The sequence below is a fragment of the Vipera ursinii genome (assembly GCF_947247035.1).
Source record: "Vipera ursinii genome assembly, chromosome: 6".
Classification (NCBI taxonomy): domain Eukaryota; kingdom Metazoa; phylum Chordata; class Lepidosauria; order Squamata; family Viperidae; genus Vipera; species Vipera ursinii.
This window is the reverse complement of record NC_139515.1, coordinates 61610320-61629079: the sequence shown is the minus strand read 5'-3', so window position 1 is coordinate 61629079 and position 18760 is coordinate 61610320. Positions and strand designations below refer to the sequence as shown.

The window sequence follows — 18760 nt, the reverse complement described above, 5'->3', positions numbered from 1 at the left end:
AGACTAACTGCAGAAAACAATAAGGAAAAAAATTCTGCATAAATGTTTATTTATGATCACTGTATTCCCTATTGTTTTCCTTAACTGAAAAAACAATGTTTTAAGTGCTGTACTGGGATGTGAATGCTAAAGATTTTGCTGCTACAATTCAGGATGTAGCATGTGGGTTAAACTAAAGTACTTTGTAGGGCAAAATAGGCTCCATGCAAAAAGGACATTGCCTGCATTTGAGTATTATCTTTATGAATCTTTCCCATTTCCTCAATATTTGGATAGATTATCATCAGAATTACAACATTAGGTGTGGAAATGTACAGAATGTCATCAATTCATCATGTTTCCTTCATTCCAGATACCCAAATTTAAGGTATTAATCCCAAAATAACAAACTGGATCAACAGTTCTAGTTTTGCATGTAATAAGTTGTTCACAGCCTTCCAACAATACTAGCTTTTGAGCATATGTATGTAAAATATTTGTTTCTGGATATACTTTACATGCCTGAATTATAGATTGCATTGTTTTGGCCTTGATTTGGAGATGAAACAAGAGTGTGTTTGAGACTGCTAAATTATTCAGGAGGCATTTCCCTCTCTTCAGCAAGATTAGGCATCTTTTGGTCTTTACAGCAAGATTGTCACTAGATTATTCAGAAACAGGAACTTTTTAAAATTTTAAATATAAAATAGGACTAGGCATATCTAGTTCTAATCTTTACTTGGATATGAAGTTTCCTGAGTAATTTTGAACCAGTTACTAACATACCAGCCTCTTACTTTATTAGGAGGATAAAACGGGATGAAATGGGGGGATAAAAGCATGAATGACATGGCTGGACTGATCCTCCATATATTATTGAATTACAGTCAGCATGACAAATAAATACGAGCAGTTTCGCAGAGCTGCAGGATTTCAAAGGATTAGTTTTACTGTAGCTTCAAATGCAACCCAGCTGGCTCAATTCTCAAATATGCCATTATTGTGGGAGAAGAATAATTGAGAGTTGCTTTCGAATTGTTGAAGAAGCCTTGGGTAAAAGGATTTTCAGAGTCATAGTTTATTAATATCTACAGAACCACAGATTCATCTACCAGTGATGAATGCTATCGAGTTCAATGGATGAAGCACAAAATATAACTAAATGGTCAATCAAATTAGGGGTAATTTAGATATATATCTTCTCTTTTCTGTAATAGCTTAAAGCAGCTTCTATGGGCATCTCCTTTTTTTAAAAAAAACCCTCATCAATATTATTGCATTTTTATCCTGCCTTTTTCTCTGGGGGTTCACCATGGCATAGACAGGTGTCTCTATTTTATACCTACAACAAACCCCTAAAGTAAGCTGGAAACAGTATGACTGGACCAAAGCCACCCAGCAAATATCATGTTAGGGCTTTAGAAACAGACACATCTGGAATTTTAAGAACATATGGTATGTATTAGGGCTAGCAATGCTTTGGATTTGAAGGAGAAAAACTATTTCAGAGTGTACATGGGTGCACAAGTTGCACCTGTTGACAACTCCTTAAACTAAATGTCTTTTCCCCAGGATTATGCTAGAGATAGGCTCCCAGGAAAAGACCCAGCTGTTTGAAGGAATTGTCCCCACCCCCAATCTGAAATACCATTTTCCCTTCAGATGCAAAGCCCTGCGCTGTCCTAATGCACGCTCTCACAAAATGGATGCCAGGGATGACTTGTCTATTTACAAACTGACTGTACAGTCAATCATAATGCACAATTTTACTAGAAAATAAGCTATTGTCCTCAGTCTGTTAAATCCTGTTGTCTAGGTCAACTTAATTTTGATTGTTTGATTGTAATTTTGTTAAAAAAAACGCTGGCTGGCAGGCAGGCATATACTTCTCTTCAAAGCACATGGTAGCAGTCACCAATGGGCAGCTATAGGAGGAGGAGCCTGGCCTATTTGGGACCAAGAGCTGCTGAATGCCATGCGGAAGAAGCTTAGAGAATATCAGTAGCCAGAACAGCCAGATAGTGAAGCCTGGGGGAGGAAAAAGTTAATCCATGGAAAGGATGGCAGGATAAACCAGGCAACATGGTGGTTGTGTTGGGCAAAGGAGATATGACAAGTGATAGAAGTGGACTAAGATGCTTGGCAGAGGCCATGAAGGTAGCTGTGCCAGGCCACCTATATTGGTATCCATACATAACCTTTCCCTCTTGGCAACATTATTTTTCCCTATTGTAAAATTCCCTGGGATGTAAGAATGATAATTAACATAGGGAAAGAATAAGAATAAGCCAAGCAACTTAAGCATCAATAGAAACAAATTTTAAAAAGTTTGCAGAGATCTGAAACATACAGTACTGTTTTGATAAGGGAAGTGTTATCAATTAAGGCTTGGGATTATGCTGTTACTGGTGAATGTCACTATAATAATTGTTTTTGCCACTTGAAATAAACGGAATAGTTCTGAAACCTGCAAGTAAATTGTGTGGCCACATAAAAGATACCAAACCATCCTGATACTTAATAGAGAAGACAGAACATTAAAGTCAAGATACTCACAATTGCCGGGCAAGTGTTGAGTGCAAAATGCTAGAAGTCAGGTGACAAAATGCATTGTAATAATCAGAAAAAGGGAACTTGACAAGCATTTATAGACCAATGCTCAACTACAAACAAACAGATTGTTAGAGGGCAGCCTTCTGAAGAATAGATTATAGGAAAAAGCTCCACTCCCTGTTCAGAGAGGTATGTTTAGGTGCCAACTTTTTCTTGTCAGAGATGTTATCAGTTGGACCAAAGCATGACAACACACCCAGCTTGTAAAGTTCTTTATCCTCTGCCTCAGAGAAGGGTGTGCAGCCCTGGAGTACAATGTCTCTTTATTCACTTTTTGGAGTAGATCTGAGGGTTGAAGTCCTCTGCACGCATGTATGTACCACTGAATACAGATATTCTTTTCAGTAAACAGTACATTAGATAGTGTTCAACTATGGAGATTAACTTGTATACATTTTTATGGTTCTCTGTACTTAGCAGGAAACTGGTCCACTTTAAAGTGCTTCTGGGAAGGGACATAATCCACTTCAGAAAAGGGTCTGTGTGCAGGAGATGATATACATAAGCTCCAGGCAAGGAGGTACTCAAACCTAATAAGGAAACATATGATCTGCAAATTACCATGGGAAGAAAGGTATAATGGAAATGAGGAGGTTGATCCATGAACCAGTCAGAGTAGTAAAAGATATTTTTTGCTCAGGTGCTATGAAGGTAAGGTTGCGTATACAGAGTAGGTTAATAATCTCCTTTTAACTGTTGTTTGAAAAGGGGTCTTGTCTGGTTAGTTACTGAGTGCCTTGGAGCTGGCCTTGCATCACTGCAGGGGTAAGAATGCCTAACCCAGAGGGCTTGGTAACTTCTTTTATTTCTTTGCCTTTCCTTCAAAACTTTCTTGCAGTGTTCCCGTGAAGAGGATCTACTGACATGCCCACAAGCTAGCAACCACACACATTCAAGAGCATGTGTGTACACCAAAAATGGCTGATGGACTTTACTATTATAAAAGTCAATGCCATCTCCAGTAAATTGCTTAGTGTTCGTGCTTGACTCAAGGTAAATAATATTCCTTCCATTTCAGCAGGCAGCAAGGACAAGCTGTCAGGTAGAAATCAATTTCAGTGTCACATTTTTCAACGAGTCAGCAATTTTGCCATTATTAAGTGGGGAGGGGGGGAGAGATTGAGCCAAGTTATTATTTGCTTTCTCCACTTATATCTATTTTGGATTCACAAATAAAGTAAGCCAAAATATGACTTACTTCCTTTTGCTTAGGGCATTGTACAAATCCAATCAATGAAATTCTGTCTGGAAATGCCACCTTATCACAAGCATACAGGTTTTTATCTTTAAAGCATACCTATTAGGGCAATATGTGTATCCCACAGGCTGACCCCCCCCCTCATTCACAGACATTTAACTCATTAATGTGATCTCCCCCCCCCCCACTCTCCCATAAAGATCTGGATAAATATCAACCACTTTTCCATAACTATTACACTTGTTCTATGCTAAAAGCATGATTGTATGATACAGGCAGGGCTTTTTTTGTCACAGAACGCTCAGAACGGAGTTCCAGCACCTTTTTTTGGATGGAACCTTGTAGGGTATGCAAGGCGGGTTGTATGACATGTGTGAGTTCCGGCACCTTTTTCTTTTACAAAAAAAGCACTGGATACAGAGATATTTCACTGGAATTGCAAGGGAATTAAAAGGGTAAATTCTCATTTATTGACAACAGTCTTACTGTAGTCCAGCTTGAGTGAAGCCTACAAAAGGCATATGGGACACATAAAGGCCTAGTTTATACATTAAATTATAATATGATTTGTTAACTAAAGTCAAGTAGGTCTACACAGCTATCCAAAAGAAATCCAAATAAGTGGATTATTCACTTTTGAGTAATTTGTACAGGGTTATATGTCTCCATTTCTCTTTTTTCACATACATATCACTTTATTTTTCCATCTTTTGGCTGCTACAGCTGATGGAGGAGCTGGCAGTGCAAGAGTGCTGTACCACCTCCCTTGATAAGGGTGCCACTGAAGCAGAATGCTTTGATATGGCAGAACCAACCATCATCAGAGACTATTTCTGATCTAATGATAACAGAAACAGGCTCATATTTATGAACAGCTTCTGTGTAAAGCAGTAATGCGTCTACATTTTCCCCGCAGAGAAAACATTCTCTGTACTTTGTATTGTATGCAAAATTATAATGATACAAATGCTGCACAACAATTAAGTTCCTAAAGATATAAATGACAGAAATGAAGAATAAGGTAGATCTGTTGAAAATCAAATCAACAGAACCTCACGTTTGACTTGCCTTCCCTCCTTAGTTGCAAATAGTCTGTACAATTTGATTCCCTTTATATTATAATCATTCTTTTTGATGTCACTGTTCTAGGAATGATACATAATTCTTTTCAAATTAATCAAGTTCTCTCCTTCCACAGTTATTGCAATTTTAGCTTAGGCTATTTTTTTTTCATAGGCAGATATTTGCCTAGCTACATGAAAGTTTGCTTCCTGGTTTATTTAAATCAACTCTAAGATGCAATAACGTGATCAAAAGTTTTAGCCTTGAGACAGGCTGCATGTGGAATCTAATAGTCAAGGTGAAAATAAAAAGCCCTACAACCACATTTCCTCTCCTCCCACTAGTAACAAATATAACAACAATAACTTGTTATTGTTTCATAACAACTCCAATTCAGCTGCTTAAAGTAACTACTTCCTTCTTTCTTGTAGTGGGGCCAACCCTGTATTTTCATTCTCTATCACTCTTTGTATATCAGATATCCCGGAAAATGCAGAATATCTGCTATGTAAACAGGAGAGAAAAAGCACTCTGTAGGTGTGAAATAAAGGCAATAGTATGGGAAAGGCTAGGAATTGCCTTTGCACAGGATTTATGTGAAAGGTGGAACATTATAAAGCACTGGGTACTCCCACTAATCAAAAGCATAAGCAATAGTGTTACAAGATTCTTCTAAATTATTAAAAGTTCAGCTATTCATTATAGTTATTCTAAACTTGCCAATGGAAATATATTCCATTTCTACATGACTCCAAGGAAACATATGAAACTCAAATAGGTTGGAGATATTTTTAAAGATGCTTCCTCAAAGGTTGTTTTTTGATATTGTTAGGACTGGTTTTGAAGGGAACACAACTGTATTTTAAACTGTTTTATTTGGATGCTCATTCTGAATATCCATAATGCCAAATCAGGGCATGAAAGATAACAAGGAAGAAAAGAACTTTAAGTTTGTAAGTTCTTCCACTCCAGCCCCTTTTCTGCCTCCCAAAATAAATTATTTTATTATCTCATTATTAAAGTAAAGGGAAAAAGAGATAGAAACAGAAGCAGAGCAAAACTGATTGAAAATTAAAGCAGATGAATTTCCACATATTTTGATAATACCAAGGTATTAAGGTAAAAGGTAAAGGTTCCCCCGCACATGTGTGCTAGTCGTTTCTGACTCTAGGGGCCGGTGCTCATCTCCGTTTCAAAGCTGAAGAGCCAGCGCTTGTCCGAGGATGTCTCTGTGGTCATGGGGCCGGCATGACTAGATGCCAAAGGCGCACGGAACGCTGTTACCTTCCCACCGTAGTGGTCCCTATTTTTCTACTTGCATTTTTACGTACTTTCGAACTGCTAGGTTGGCAGAAGCTGGGATGAGTAACAGGCGCTCTTTGCTACGCGGCCCTCAGGATTCGACCCGTCAAACTGCCGACCTTTTGATCAACAAGCTCAGTGTCCTAACCCACTGAGCCACCGCGTCCCTATAAGGTATTAAAGGCTGCCCTATAATAATTTCTTTTTTTCCCAACAAAACAACTCATCTTTAATGCTGAATAGTCCAAACCCAACCTTGAAATCCACTTTGACATTCACTCATTCTCTTGTGCTATTCAAACACTATGTAATATTTTGAAAAAGGGTGGATTCTTGTTAAGCCAACACATTTCCTTTCTTCAAAGGAAAATAAAAAAATAGACTGAAGAAAGATGGGGGCTGTAAGAAGGGACAGAACACAAAGAATGAAGCATGAAATATTATCCAGGCTTCAATATATGCAGTCCACTAGCTTATCTATCAGGTCCCCACTAAACGTATGTAGACTAGTGTTTCTTACAATAATTTAAAGTTATGGCTTTGTGCTAGATCAGGGTGCAATGGGTATTATGCACTTGAATAAAGAGAAAAAGAAAGCAATAATATACCAAATAGATATAAGCATGCATATACCTAGACACAGATGTTCTTCACTCTGAAAATTGTGCTTGAGGTGGTAGTGGGAAAATACCATGACATTCCTCAGCACAGAGTAACATCAACAAGTCCCAGCAGAACCTGACAAGAGATACTTACCTGTCTTAACCCCAAAAGCCCCAGTTTCCATGGCTCAAAGTATGTCTTTAACTCTTCTGTTGCCATAACCAAGAAATGGTAACCCCTGAAATTTAAAGTATTTCCACTCTCACATGTTGGTGGACAAGCCTTTGTGTTTTTCAAGTTGGCTTCCATGAGTATGAAATCAAACACCATTTGAAATGCTATTTTATAAAATAAGAATATTTAAATCAAATTCTTCTATGGCTTTATATGCTGAACCAATATACCAAACCACAAACTAGGCAATCATCTTTTATTGTATGAATCTAGCTCATGTGATTACATTATGTTTCATGTGTCATGTGAATACAGAAATACGTGGTTAAGCTAGGTTATGGAAATTCAGCCTTCTAATTTTTACTCCCCTTCTAAGATTATCAAGAAAACAGTTCCAGCCTGCCTCTTTCAAGGAATGGCACATTCCAAATAAAAGCAAAATGGAGGGTCTGTCCCAAAAGCTGGATGCTTATATATATATATATATATATATGAAACCTGGTAAGAATGTCATTCATGAGGGCTCATCACATTCCAAGTGCAACATTAATTTGTTTTGCAATCTGCTATCTGCTTTAGGATGCTGCAGGCCCACTCTTTTCCAATCACTGGGCACTGCCCTCCATGGCCATTTTACTTGGGTTACCGGACATCAGGCAGATGCATCTATCCATCTAATGCCTGAATGGAATTACAATGGGCTCCTTATATATGCCAATTATGTACTTCCCTAGAAAAGTGCTAGACTTATTTCTGAATACAGTTATTCATCTTTTGAAATAACATTAGCTTTGTCTTTAAAAAGATGTAGCAACCTAGCCCATTTAAACCACCAAAGAGTCCAGGTTGTGCCAAATGTGGTGATGGTTCTATCAGCAATAAGTGCTTTCCCCTGCTTTTGCCAACAAGTGGCTAGTACAGCCTTATTTTTTACTGCTATTTTGATGGGGGACACCATTTTGTACCCCAGAAGCTAATTCCAGGTGCAGCCAGCTGTAACCCTTCACTTCCAGCACTCCCATTCTCATAAGTACTTACCAATTAGGGCTGGGGTGGAATTGAGGACAATTCTACCCCTTTCCAGAGTGGCATAGGATCAAACAGGAAGGAAATCAACGCAACCCTCCCCTAAAGAGTCCAAATAGCCACTGACAGGTTAATAGAGCAGAGGAGTGCACAACCCTCCTTCTCTACTCCACCATTAAAAATCCACCACTAAGAGTCCTCCAGGTCATATACTTATGTTCAAAAATCATCCAAGTGACAAAGGTGCTTTTTCAAAAGGCAACTGGATTGTTTCTTCCTTGAGGAAGAAGATGTTTCGCTTCTCGTCTTCTTCAACAAACAGGAAAACATAGTCCAGTTGCCTTTTGAAAAAGCACCTTTCAGACAACCATGTCCTGCATGACTGAGAATCTCCATAGACATCCAAGTGACAAGTCACCAGGACATCACCAATGACCTGCTAGTTTGGACAGCTTGAAAGCTGGTTAAAGTTTCTGTCTCAGACACTAAGTCCCAGTTACCCAAGTGTGGCCAATCACATTATCAGGACAGTGACTGGAAGTTGTTGGTTTATTTCTTGCTGACAATTGATGTTGTATCAAAGGAGAAACACAGGCAGAGAAATCCATTGATTGCTGCCCTCATCTTCAGAACAGAAAAGAACAGAATGACTGAATTGGAAGAGACCTTGGAGGCCTTCTAGTCCAACCCCTTGCTCAGGCAGGAAACCCTATACCATTTCAGACAAATGGTTGCCCAATCTCTTCTTAAACACTTCCAGTGTTGGAGCATTCACACCTTTTGGGGACAGGTTGTTCCACTGATTAATTGTTCTAACTGTCAGGTATTTTTTTCCTTAGTTCTAGGTTGCTTCTCTCTTTGGTTAGTTGCCATCCGTGGCTTCTTGTCCTGTCTTCAGGTGCTTTGGAGAATAGCTTATTCCACATTAATACTGTAAGGGCAGCATCAAAGGACAGTTTTACGATAGAGGCAGTAATCTGTCTGTCACAGCCATGCAAATTATGATGAAATAGTTTTTTGCTGACTCAAGGATGAGTGAGCAGGCACACTAATGTGGTGGCCACAAGGAACATTCAACACAGACACCCAAATAGACATATGAATTGTCTGTTAGCCTACTTTAAAGCATTTCTCTCACACTTTGACAGAATCTCTGCTCTTGTTCATATTTAAGACTGGAATCCAAAATGTTTGATAAGTATACATATAAGCAAATTGCCATTGCTTTCTCAACATTATTTTTACCTTCATCCCAATCAAAAGTACCCAAAATCCTTCCTTTAGTTCTCCAGAGTATGTAAAAGTTGCCTACAGCAGAGTACTGAAAATAATTAATAAATATGGTTCATAAGAATAGAATAGGGCTTATAATGAATCTTTATAGAAATCTAGGTAAGAGACATACAGTTTAGAAGTCTTCTATACCCTCAGACACATTCCACATTATATATATATATATATATACATATATATATATATATATACACACACACACACTCACAAAAAGTCTGAAATTTCATTCAAAATGCAAAAACTATAAAATTTAGTATGATTGGAGCAATAAACAAGCCTTGTTCTATAAATTACCAAAATAAAAACATTCAGACACTACCAAATTAAAATTCAGACTCTGGCAAAATAAAACATTCAGACACAAACATTTCTTAATTCTCATCTATGCATTTTGACATAGGACAGTTTTATCACAGACTTATTCCTGTGAGAACTATGTGCAATTAAAATAACAAATGGCAATGGAAAGACCTTCATTGCAGTGAACACAGAACTCTAGATGGCCTTCCCTGGCATACTGAATGAAAGTAGGGATAGCCTAGTGGGCAGGTGACATTTGGAGCAAAGTGATATCATGCACTGGGATAACATATACTGCCAAGGGCTAGAATTCCTGCAACCCTACCCTGCACACAAATCAAAAGCTCATGAGCAAGCATCTGAAGGTACAAGCTTAAGGCTGATATGTATGATTAGCCAAATGCTATGGAAAAGCATGTTTTTGAGACTTAGACTACAAGAACAAAGGAAGGAAATATAGTTGATCACATATGTACAAACCAGTAAGCCCAAATCTTTAACCACATACCCTTTATGGCTTGTGTAACAATGAAAATGACCACTTTCTAGCGGCCATAAAGGATTTGTCTAAAAGGAAGAACTCACGTAATTCTATAGAATTTTTAAGGAAGGAAAATCCTATATCCAGGATCCACTTGTTCCCACTCTATTTTACTATGTCTTCATAGCCTTTTAGACCAGGCATGTCAAACTGCAGACCCGCGGGCCGGATGCATCACGACGAAACCGCACCCTCCCCATTGCTGGCAATGGGGAAAAAGTGGCGATATGTCACACAACGCCACGTGACGTCGCGAGTTTGACATGCCTGCTTTAGACTGTTAAATGTAGTACAAATATAAACAGCTGAAATGCAGTTAGGATTTTCAAGACCCAGGACAAGAGCACCCAGGAAGATTTTTAAAAGAAGAGGGCTATGCAACTTGCAGCCTGGGACCATATATCCCACAAACCTTTTATTATTTTTTGTGGCCCCTAATTTGACTGTATATTCTTGCATACTCCTACATATGAGTAACGTACACACTGTATATAGCACTAGCACTATAGCATTTAGACTTATATACCACTTCATAGTGCTTTACAGCACTCTCTAAGCAGTTTACAGAATCAGCATGTTGTCCCCAACAATCTAGGATCTCATTTTACCGGGCTTGGGAGGATAAAAGGCTGAGTCAACCTTGAGCCAATCAGAATCAAACTCCTGGCTGTGGACAGAGTTACCTTGCAATACTGCATTCTAACCATTGCGCCGAACCGGCTTTTGTGTATAAAAGAATAACAGTACAAACTCTTGGACAATGCCATAATTTGTTGGCAAGTTCTATCTAGAAGTCAAAGAAATATATCAATTGACATATCAAGCCTTTGGATAGGCTTAGCCCATTTTTAATTAGGAGAAGCCAGAAATCCTCAAAAATGAAGGGGGTGGGTGGGAACCCAGCCTACCCACTTGCTGCCCCATCTAATCCAAGAAACCTCAAGCAAGATCCATCTCCTCCTTAGTGAGCCACAAGTTCAAGGAGCTGGTAGATCTACCCCACAGATTTGCAAAGGTGTAGTCACAAGTCAAGAAAAGCCAGCTCAAAAGGAGTGTTTCAATCAGGACCAAACAGGGAGTGACCAAATTGATCTCATGTCTATACCAACCTCAGAACAAATGTAAATAGTAAGAACTCTATCCTTATTCTGAAAAGCATTGCAATAGACTTGTAGACTTTGCATCACTGATTCATGTGTGTAAACATATGTTTCCCCCTAAAGATGATGTGTACCTGCTTGAAAAGCTGTTCCTTAGTTTAGTTTAGTTTAGGTTAGGTTAGGTTAGGTTAGGTTAGGTTTAGTTTAAGGGTGGGCAATTAATTTTCCCAAAAGGTCACATGTGAAACCGGAACTGTTGTGGAGGGCTGAACCAATATGGCTATGAAAGTGTGTAGGCACTCACACATGCACATATGTAAATTGAAAAAAAAATAGCAGCTGCCTTAAAAAAAAAAAGCAATGCAGTTGTATTGAGTGCTTGGCATACATTTGATTTCTAATTTTGGATTTAGCTCACGCAGGCTGGACTGTCAAAGGACTGGATGTGGCCCAGGTGCCATAAAATGTCCAGGTCTGATTTAGGTGAGCAGCTGCCCTATTGTACAGGGTTTTTTTGTCATTCTTTCCTCCACTGCTCAAGATCCCCCACCATTTTATTTCTTGAAATAGGCAAAGCTTTTTTTTGGAAACTTTTTTTAATGACAATTGTATGTTCCTAAGGTCAGGGAATCTGCCTTTACTTGTCTCTTGCATATTCTGGGATACTTAAAAGCAAGATGCACATGGCATCTGAATGCAGGTGTTTGCTGAAATATCATTCACCTAACTATAGACAAAATAGATGGCTGATTTAGCCTTAAGCAACTCACATGTATATGTTAGAGTGATATCCAGCTCTGTCTTCAAGAGATCAAGGTGGCTTATAAGGAGATTTTATTTTATCCAAACAACTACTGTGTGAGGTAGGGTGGGATATGATTAATCCAAAATTTCCATACTTTTTCCATAGCTGGCACCTTAACTATCATATTGGCTCTGTTGGTTGTATTTTAGCATTATTAAAAACAAACAGCTTTATCTGGAAAGTTAATTTTCCTACTGGAACAGTAATAGCAGCAGAATACTTACCTGTCCCACGAGCTGAGATAATTTATCAGCAAACAGAGGCCCTTTTATACTGTTCAAATACCAAATGTAGTTTGGATTTTTCAGAGAACATACAATTAAAATATAACTCTTATGTACTTTTTATAAATGTATGTGGATTTGCACCTTATTCACGCCTTTAAAGAAAGTGGTAACTACTCTTAACTATGGCAACTTCATTTGAGAAGACACCAGTTTTCCAAAAGAGAAAAAAAGGTAAATTACAACACATCTATTCACAAATCAATTATCTTCTATCTCTAGGAAGAATTCCACATGGAATTTTAAAAAGGTCACAACCTGTATTTTTTTTTAAAAAACACAGCACAACTCCTAATAAAATTTATGGTGGCTACACAGGCAGATGCTATATCATTGCATTGCAACCTAGAATGCATGTATTTAGAAGAGACACAACACTAAACCTATGTACTGATAGTTCTGAAGCGTATTATAAGTCTGCCAAGAGAACGTATCAATATGCTATCCTTTTTCTTACCAATCCTGCACACAAACCAATTTTATTTTTGCTAATAATAAAGGTGGATGTTCAGTGGCAGTTGATGTAACCTTGGAAAACCTGGAAGGCCAGGTAAGAGAGAGATGCCTTAGAGAAGGTCTATCTATATATGTTCCACGAGTCTCCACACCAGCTTGATGACACAGACTCCACCAATGTTGAGACAGGGCGGGAAGGTCATTTACCGCACAGAAAGGGTCTAGGAATTTTCACTGGGGCCTCAAGCCCCTTCACTAATTGGCCTTTACCTACTGTTAGTAACGCACTACTGTAGTTTACATTTTTTAATAGGTCACCATTCAACTTGCCACTCCCTGCCAAGAGAGGCGCAGCCGCTACTACTGTTTTGCTGGATACTTAAAAGCTCAAGAATCACCGCAGCAAACATTTATTACCAATAATTAGCAGGGAACTTCTGAGGCGATCAGGAGGACTGCGGCAAGGACAACAGCATCGGAGAGGTGCTACCGACCCAGGCTTTTTGCCACTGGAGGCCGAGAGGGCTGCCAGCTCTGAGGAAATCTTTCCCCTGCCTTTCCCCCACGCTCTCCCCCCCCACCCACCCAGGGTGTTTCGGTTTAGCCCGGGAGAAGAAGCGAATCGGGGCCTGGCACCGCCCTCGAGCAGCGAGAGGAGGACCCGAGGTGCGCCGTCCTCCTTTCTTCCCCTCCGGCTGGATAAACCCCGGGCGGGTCCGGTGGTTTTCGTTGCTACGACCACCTCCAGCGGGATTCAGAGCAGCCCGTCGAGGAGTGCGTGACGCACCCCCTCCGCCCCTCCGCTCTCTTCTCCCGGAGAACAAAAGAAGAATTCTTTGCACAGGTTTGTGGGCACACAAGTAACCTGAGGTTTGGCAGCCTCCCAGATACTCTCTTGCTCAGGAAACTGCATACCGATTATTATTTTTTTAAGTCTATAAAACAAATCGTCTGGTAAGGGAAGCCTCTGTCGCTCTAGGAAGAGGGGGGGGGGAAGGCAAGCCGCAGCGACCCCCGGAGGAGAATTCCACCCTGCATGGGTTCGCTTATACAGCATTTCATCAATTTCTGGGCCAGTCTTAGTGATAGGTACAAATTAAGGTCAAACGCGAAGCTTTTTGTTGGCTTCCCTCCACCTGCTTTATTTGGCGAAAAAGGGGTGTGACATTATACAGGTTTATTTGAGCCTCTGTTACTCTCTGTAAATGGTATTGCAAGATTGCCTCTTTCTCTGAAAATGGAGGCAGTTTCCATTCTTTAAACAATCCTCTTGTGCAGTCTCTCCCTAAAACTAGACATTTCCAAATCTGCTGCGCCTCTCTTGCCTGTGTGCTCACGACCCCCTTTTGGTTATTACTCTGCCCATACATGTGTGCCTAGATTCTATTACCCTTCACAGGGTAATGGTAATCATCTTGCCATCTTTAGAGTGGTGAAGGCAGCACACCTACTAGGCATTAAGAAACTGGAGCATGCCTCTTAAATTGGTGTGTTTGGTTCAAGGCAGTTAGTTTGGCTGTACCCTTTTTCTTCAAGAAGAAATCCGAAGAGTACCAAAAAATCTCCAACCCCCACATAAAACAATTTGATTTACTCAAGTACCAATGAATCAGAGCTGAACAGGACCAAAAGTAATGCATGTGGAAATTGCAGGGACTGTTTTTTCAAGATCAAAGGGAAATCCAGCCGCTCTGGCCCTTTAAGAACTCCTCCCTAGCCAATCTTCACATTCCCTGTCTTTCCTCTTGGGCATTTCTTTGGAACTGATACAGGATCTCTCCCGTGGCAGCTCCAACTTGGAACAGCTGGAAGACTACAACCCCAGCTAAGTATTCCCCTGTTGGAATTCAGCTGCCAGCCAATATTCTGGCTTCTCCTTTTAGTTTGACCCTCCCACTGTAGAAGTGGGTGAGAGAGAAATCGTTTCATTCAGACCAGCTCCCTTGGGCAGCATAAGAAATATGCCAGGCTCTCTCTCCCACCCACCCCCCCATATTAACTAGCAGAGACTCTTCCTCTCCCAGGTACCTGGGCTGACTCCCCAAGTAGCATTGTCCAATTCAATCAATGCCCTATGTTGGGGATCTTACAAGATCATATGGTATATGCTGCTTTGTACAAGATGCTCCTTACCTTTCAAAAGTGTAACAGACCATAAGCGTTACCTAGCAGCTTGGCTGGAATATACTGGAAATGAGAATGCCAATACAACTTTTTTTTCCTTCAGTATTTGAGAAATAAAAATCACAGATTACAAGTGTATCAGTCACCGATGGACAAATGGGTATCCCAGCATCAACATTATGTTCTCATGTAATATGATATTGATAGCTTAACTTAAAATCTTAGCTTGCAAAAAAAAAAAGGTTTCTAGTTCTGACAAGCAGGCGTAGGAGCATTTTTTCCATGTTAGGAGAAAATGAAAAGGCCACATGGACTGTATTTACCCAGACTGGACAGTACCACCAATCATAAACAAGGCACCTCCAGGAGCAGCTGTTTGACAATTATTATGATTAAAGTCCAATTGTATTACCACTTTCTGGGGAGCAAATCACATTTAATTTCTTGGGAATTCCAAGTAAACATGCATAAGATTGTATTGTCTTTCTTGATATTGGAATCAGTAACTTCCCCCCCAGAGAATAATTCTTTCAGGATTTTTTTTTCCAAAAAAAGTGACCAAGATGTCAGTTTGATTTAATGGATCAAAATTAATTTCTGCACTCTATATAAAGAAAAAGTGTATGTCCTGTGGAAACCCTTTTGCACTTACACCTTGCTGGTGGTAATCACCTACTTGAAGTGTTTCCTACCTTTGCATATACTTTTATGATTAGTTTTATGTTATGATTAGTTTGTTTCTATTTTTTTAAAAAGCCAAGAACTTACCTCACTGCTGATGAGTGGCAGGTAACAGAGAGACACGAAAAGCAGTCCAAAATTCATGCCGACTCCAATCCCCAAAAGTTCAAGACACATTGAAGGAGAGTCTTTTTAAAAAAACACACAACAAACCCAAAGAATTAAGATTTCCCCAGTTCAGGCAGACTGAGAGTGAGAATCTGCCCTTACTGTAATTGGCTGTATATCAAGTGTAGAGTTCTTCACTGCCTCATTTCAGTCCCAGTAAACTTTCTCCAAAAAATAATATATATTCTTAGCTGAAAAAATTAACAGCTCCAGAGTGGAGAGACTTGATTACTAATCTGCCTTCTCTGTAGAAAAGAAAAAGGTATTTGTAAAAATAAAAATTTAGTCATGTCCCCATCAAAATCTTAGCCATCCAAAGTCGGTCTGTTCCATCTGTGTGTCCCTAGTAGTGCAGTGTAAGGTCTGTTTCCCTAGATTTGGCAGTACAGGTGAAATCAGGTCCTCTAAAAGATAAAAAAAAGTCTGCTGGCAAAGGCAAAATTATTTAGACTGTTTCTTCAAAGCATTCAACTTCAACCACTGAAAACCCTGCAGGGAGAATGAAGATCTTCCTTCAAGTGCCTCATTTTTTCTGATTTGACTTCTTAAACCAGCCCTTTGCTCGGAATCATTTGGATAAGCTCCCCCCCCCCCACTCCCCAGCCGTTTTCCAAAGAGCAGTGGTAGCCTTGATTGAGGAAGAGTTGTTGAGGCTTCAGTTGTTATGTTTGCAGACAGGTGAGCAAATGGTTCCTGCTGCAGCAAATATGTGTGTGTGTATGTGTGTGTGTGGAAATAAAGTCTTGCAAAACCTCCTAGAATTGCTGCAGTTGTTCTCGCTGATCCTTGCACTCAGTTGCAGCAAGGAAGCAAAAGGTCCGCGCTCTCTGGTGGAAGCAGACACAGCACCAAGGAGAGAGCAAGTTTGGGTCTCAATTTTAGTCTGCAAGAAAATAAGGTGCTAGTATTACAGTTCCTTCTTTTAAAGGAGATGAGGGGGAGGGAGAGGAGAGGGGGAGGAGACAGGGCTGCCAGGAACTCCTCTCTTGGCTAGGAATCAAAGAGGGGGGAAGAAAAAAGAATTTAGTCTCAGTAGAATTTTTCAAAATCTTTAGCTAACAAACACAGTGCGAATGGAGAAACACCTCTGCTTTCCAAAGGGAGGACCTGGGAGATTCTGTTCCTTCAGGGCAAAGGGAGAGGATAGTTCTCAGCCTAGCATTGCTGTGTTGTAGTTTTGGCTCCTAATATTCACTGTTGAAGCATAGGTACTTGGCGATTAATATATGTTCTTTCAGCTCTGCTACTTCAGTGAATCTAAAAAGGAAGAGCTTGAATATCTTTGATCTACCTGCAGAAGAAGCTAAAGGAAAGCCAAAAAGATATACATGATATTAATAAAATAATCCACCGAAGTTGGCATGTGTCATTGCCTTCAGTGCTGGAAGGCAATTTGTTGTTATAGTAATAATTTCCAGAATGTAATAAACATCCAAGCTTTGGAAAATTGAACAGAAGACATTTACTGAGGGAAGTTGGGGTAATTAATTGTTAAAATAAAACAAGAGTCATCATTTTCTATTAAAATAAAAGCATAGCTCATCAGGGTATGGAAACTACATTTGATGTTATTTCTTTTCTCACATTCCAAATCCCTGCTCAAGAGGATTAATTCAATTTACACATGTTAAGCCCTAATATGGGTTTATTTTGGCTTATGATACTATATTATGAAAATCCGGCCAGTAGCTATCCATTTGCAAACCAGAGTGATTTGTTATGTTATGGGAAATGAGCCAATGGTGGTTTACTTAAACCACAAATTAAACCACTATATGCAAACTTGTTCATAAGCTATTGTAGACTCCACTCTTAAAACGTAATGCTGGTCATATCTGTGCATCAATTTCATCTGGTAGATTGCTAAGATCCTTTTCTGCTATGTCTAGTTATATAATATATATACTTTATAATTTGTTACTCTGCAAGTAAATACATTGAATAAATAAATTCTGTGTCTTTTTGCAAACTCGAGGCATTACTTGATCTAACTTAGTATTGTCTGCTGCAACAGCTGCTGCTCATGCAGAACTCTTTCTAAGTGCATCTGTTCAGACTCTTTAAACTCAGTGTGTCTAGGGTGGGGGATTCCATATACAAAATATAAGCTGCATTGTTGAGCTCTAAACATTCTGCATGTGAAATCCAAGGTGCTGCTTATTATTTTTCTGGCAGTTTCATGATGTTTCAAGGCAAGTGATTTCAGAGCAGCCCCCCCCCCCATGGTATTTTTAAGACCAGACATATGCACATAAATTTTATATTATATGGCTTCTCAGTATTGGAACGAGGCACGAAGTCTCTGCTGTAAAAGATTGATTAGATGCAGAAACCAGGCAGCATTACTGCCAACCACTTTGTTGCTCTTTAAATGGAACCATTTTTACCCTGTCATTCCTTTTTCAGCAGATGTCATCCTAAATGTTTTCTTATCAATATGTCTGGATCTGAGTGCAAGCAAGCACATTCTAGTAGTTCTGCCTTCTCTCTCCTGTGAAATGATGTAGCTACCTACATCTCCTTCCATTGGATGGTAAAATGGCCATCCATTAGCAGTGAGCCATCCTGAGGATGATCAGTTTAGAGATGTAGTACTATGGCAGCCAGAAGAATCACTGAAAGAGTTTTACTTATTGTGTGATAAAGACAAACTGTATAAGAGCAACATAGAGAAGGCAGAATGATTTTGACAGTAGCCCTAAGAATCCATCTATTAATCAGTGGCTTTCAGGATTATGATCCTGTACTATGGATGTTTCCAACGATTTGCAGAAAAGGGTCAAGGGTGAAACAGCATAGTGCAACTGGAAGCAAATGGATTACACAGTGCTTATTTGAGGAGGGGGGCAGTATTTAGTCTATATGTTCCTCTTCAGTTGTGCCTTAAATAGAACTATAAGGATTGAGTAGATTCATAATAGCTCAATAAACCAATTCGTATTTATCCAATCTGGACAGCTCAGACATAATAAGTGGCACAAACCTCCATTCTCCTTCTCCATCAACACATTGACTCTTGTTAGATTATAGAATATGCTCTAATGTCAACTT

The 18760-nt window shown here is 39.5% G+C and overlaps 1 protein-coding gene across 1 annotated transcript in view; it reads right to left on the bottom strand.

Moving 5' to 3' along the window:
• PDGFB (platelet derived growth factor subunit B) overlaps window positions 1–16577 on the bottom strand; it is a 33801-nt gene extending 17224 nt beyond the window's left edge. Inside the window, exon 1 of the mRNA XM_083365784.1 lies at window positions 15629–16577. Coding sequence (XP_083221910.1) covers window positions 15629–15718 — 90 coding nt within the window. The 5' untranslated portion in view covers window positions 15719–16577. The remainder of the gene's footprint in view (window positions 1–15628) is intronic.
• Window positions 16578–18760: the final 2183 nt, after the last annotated feature.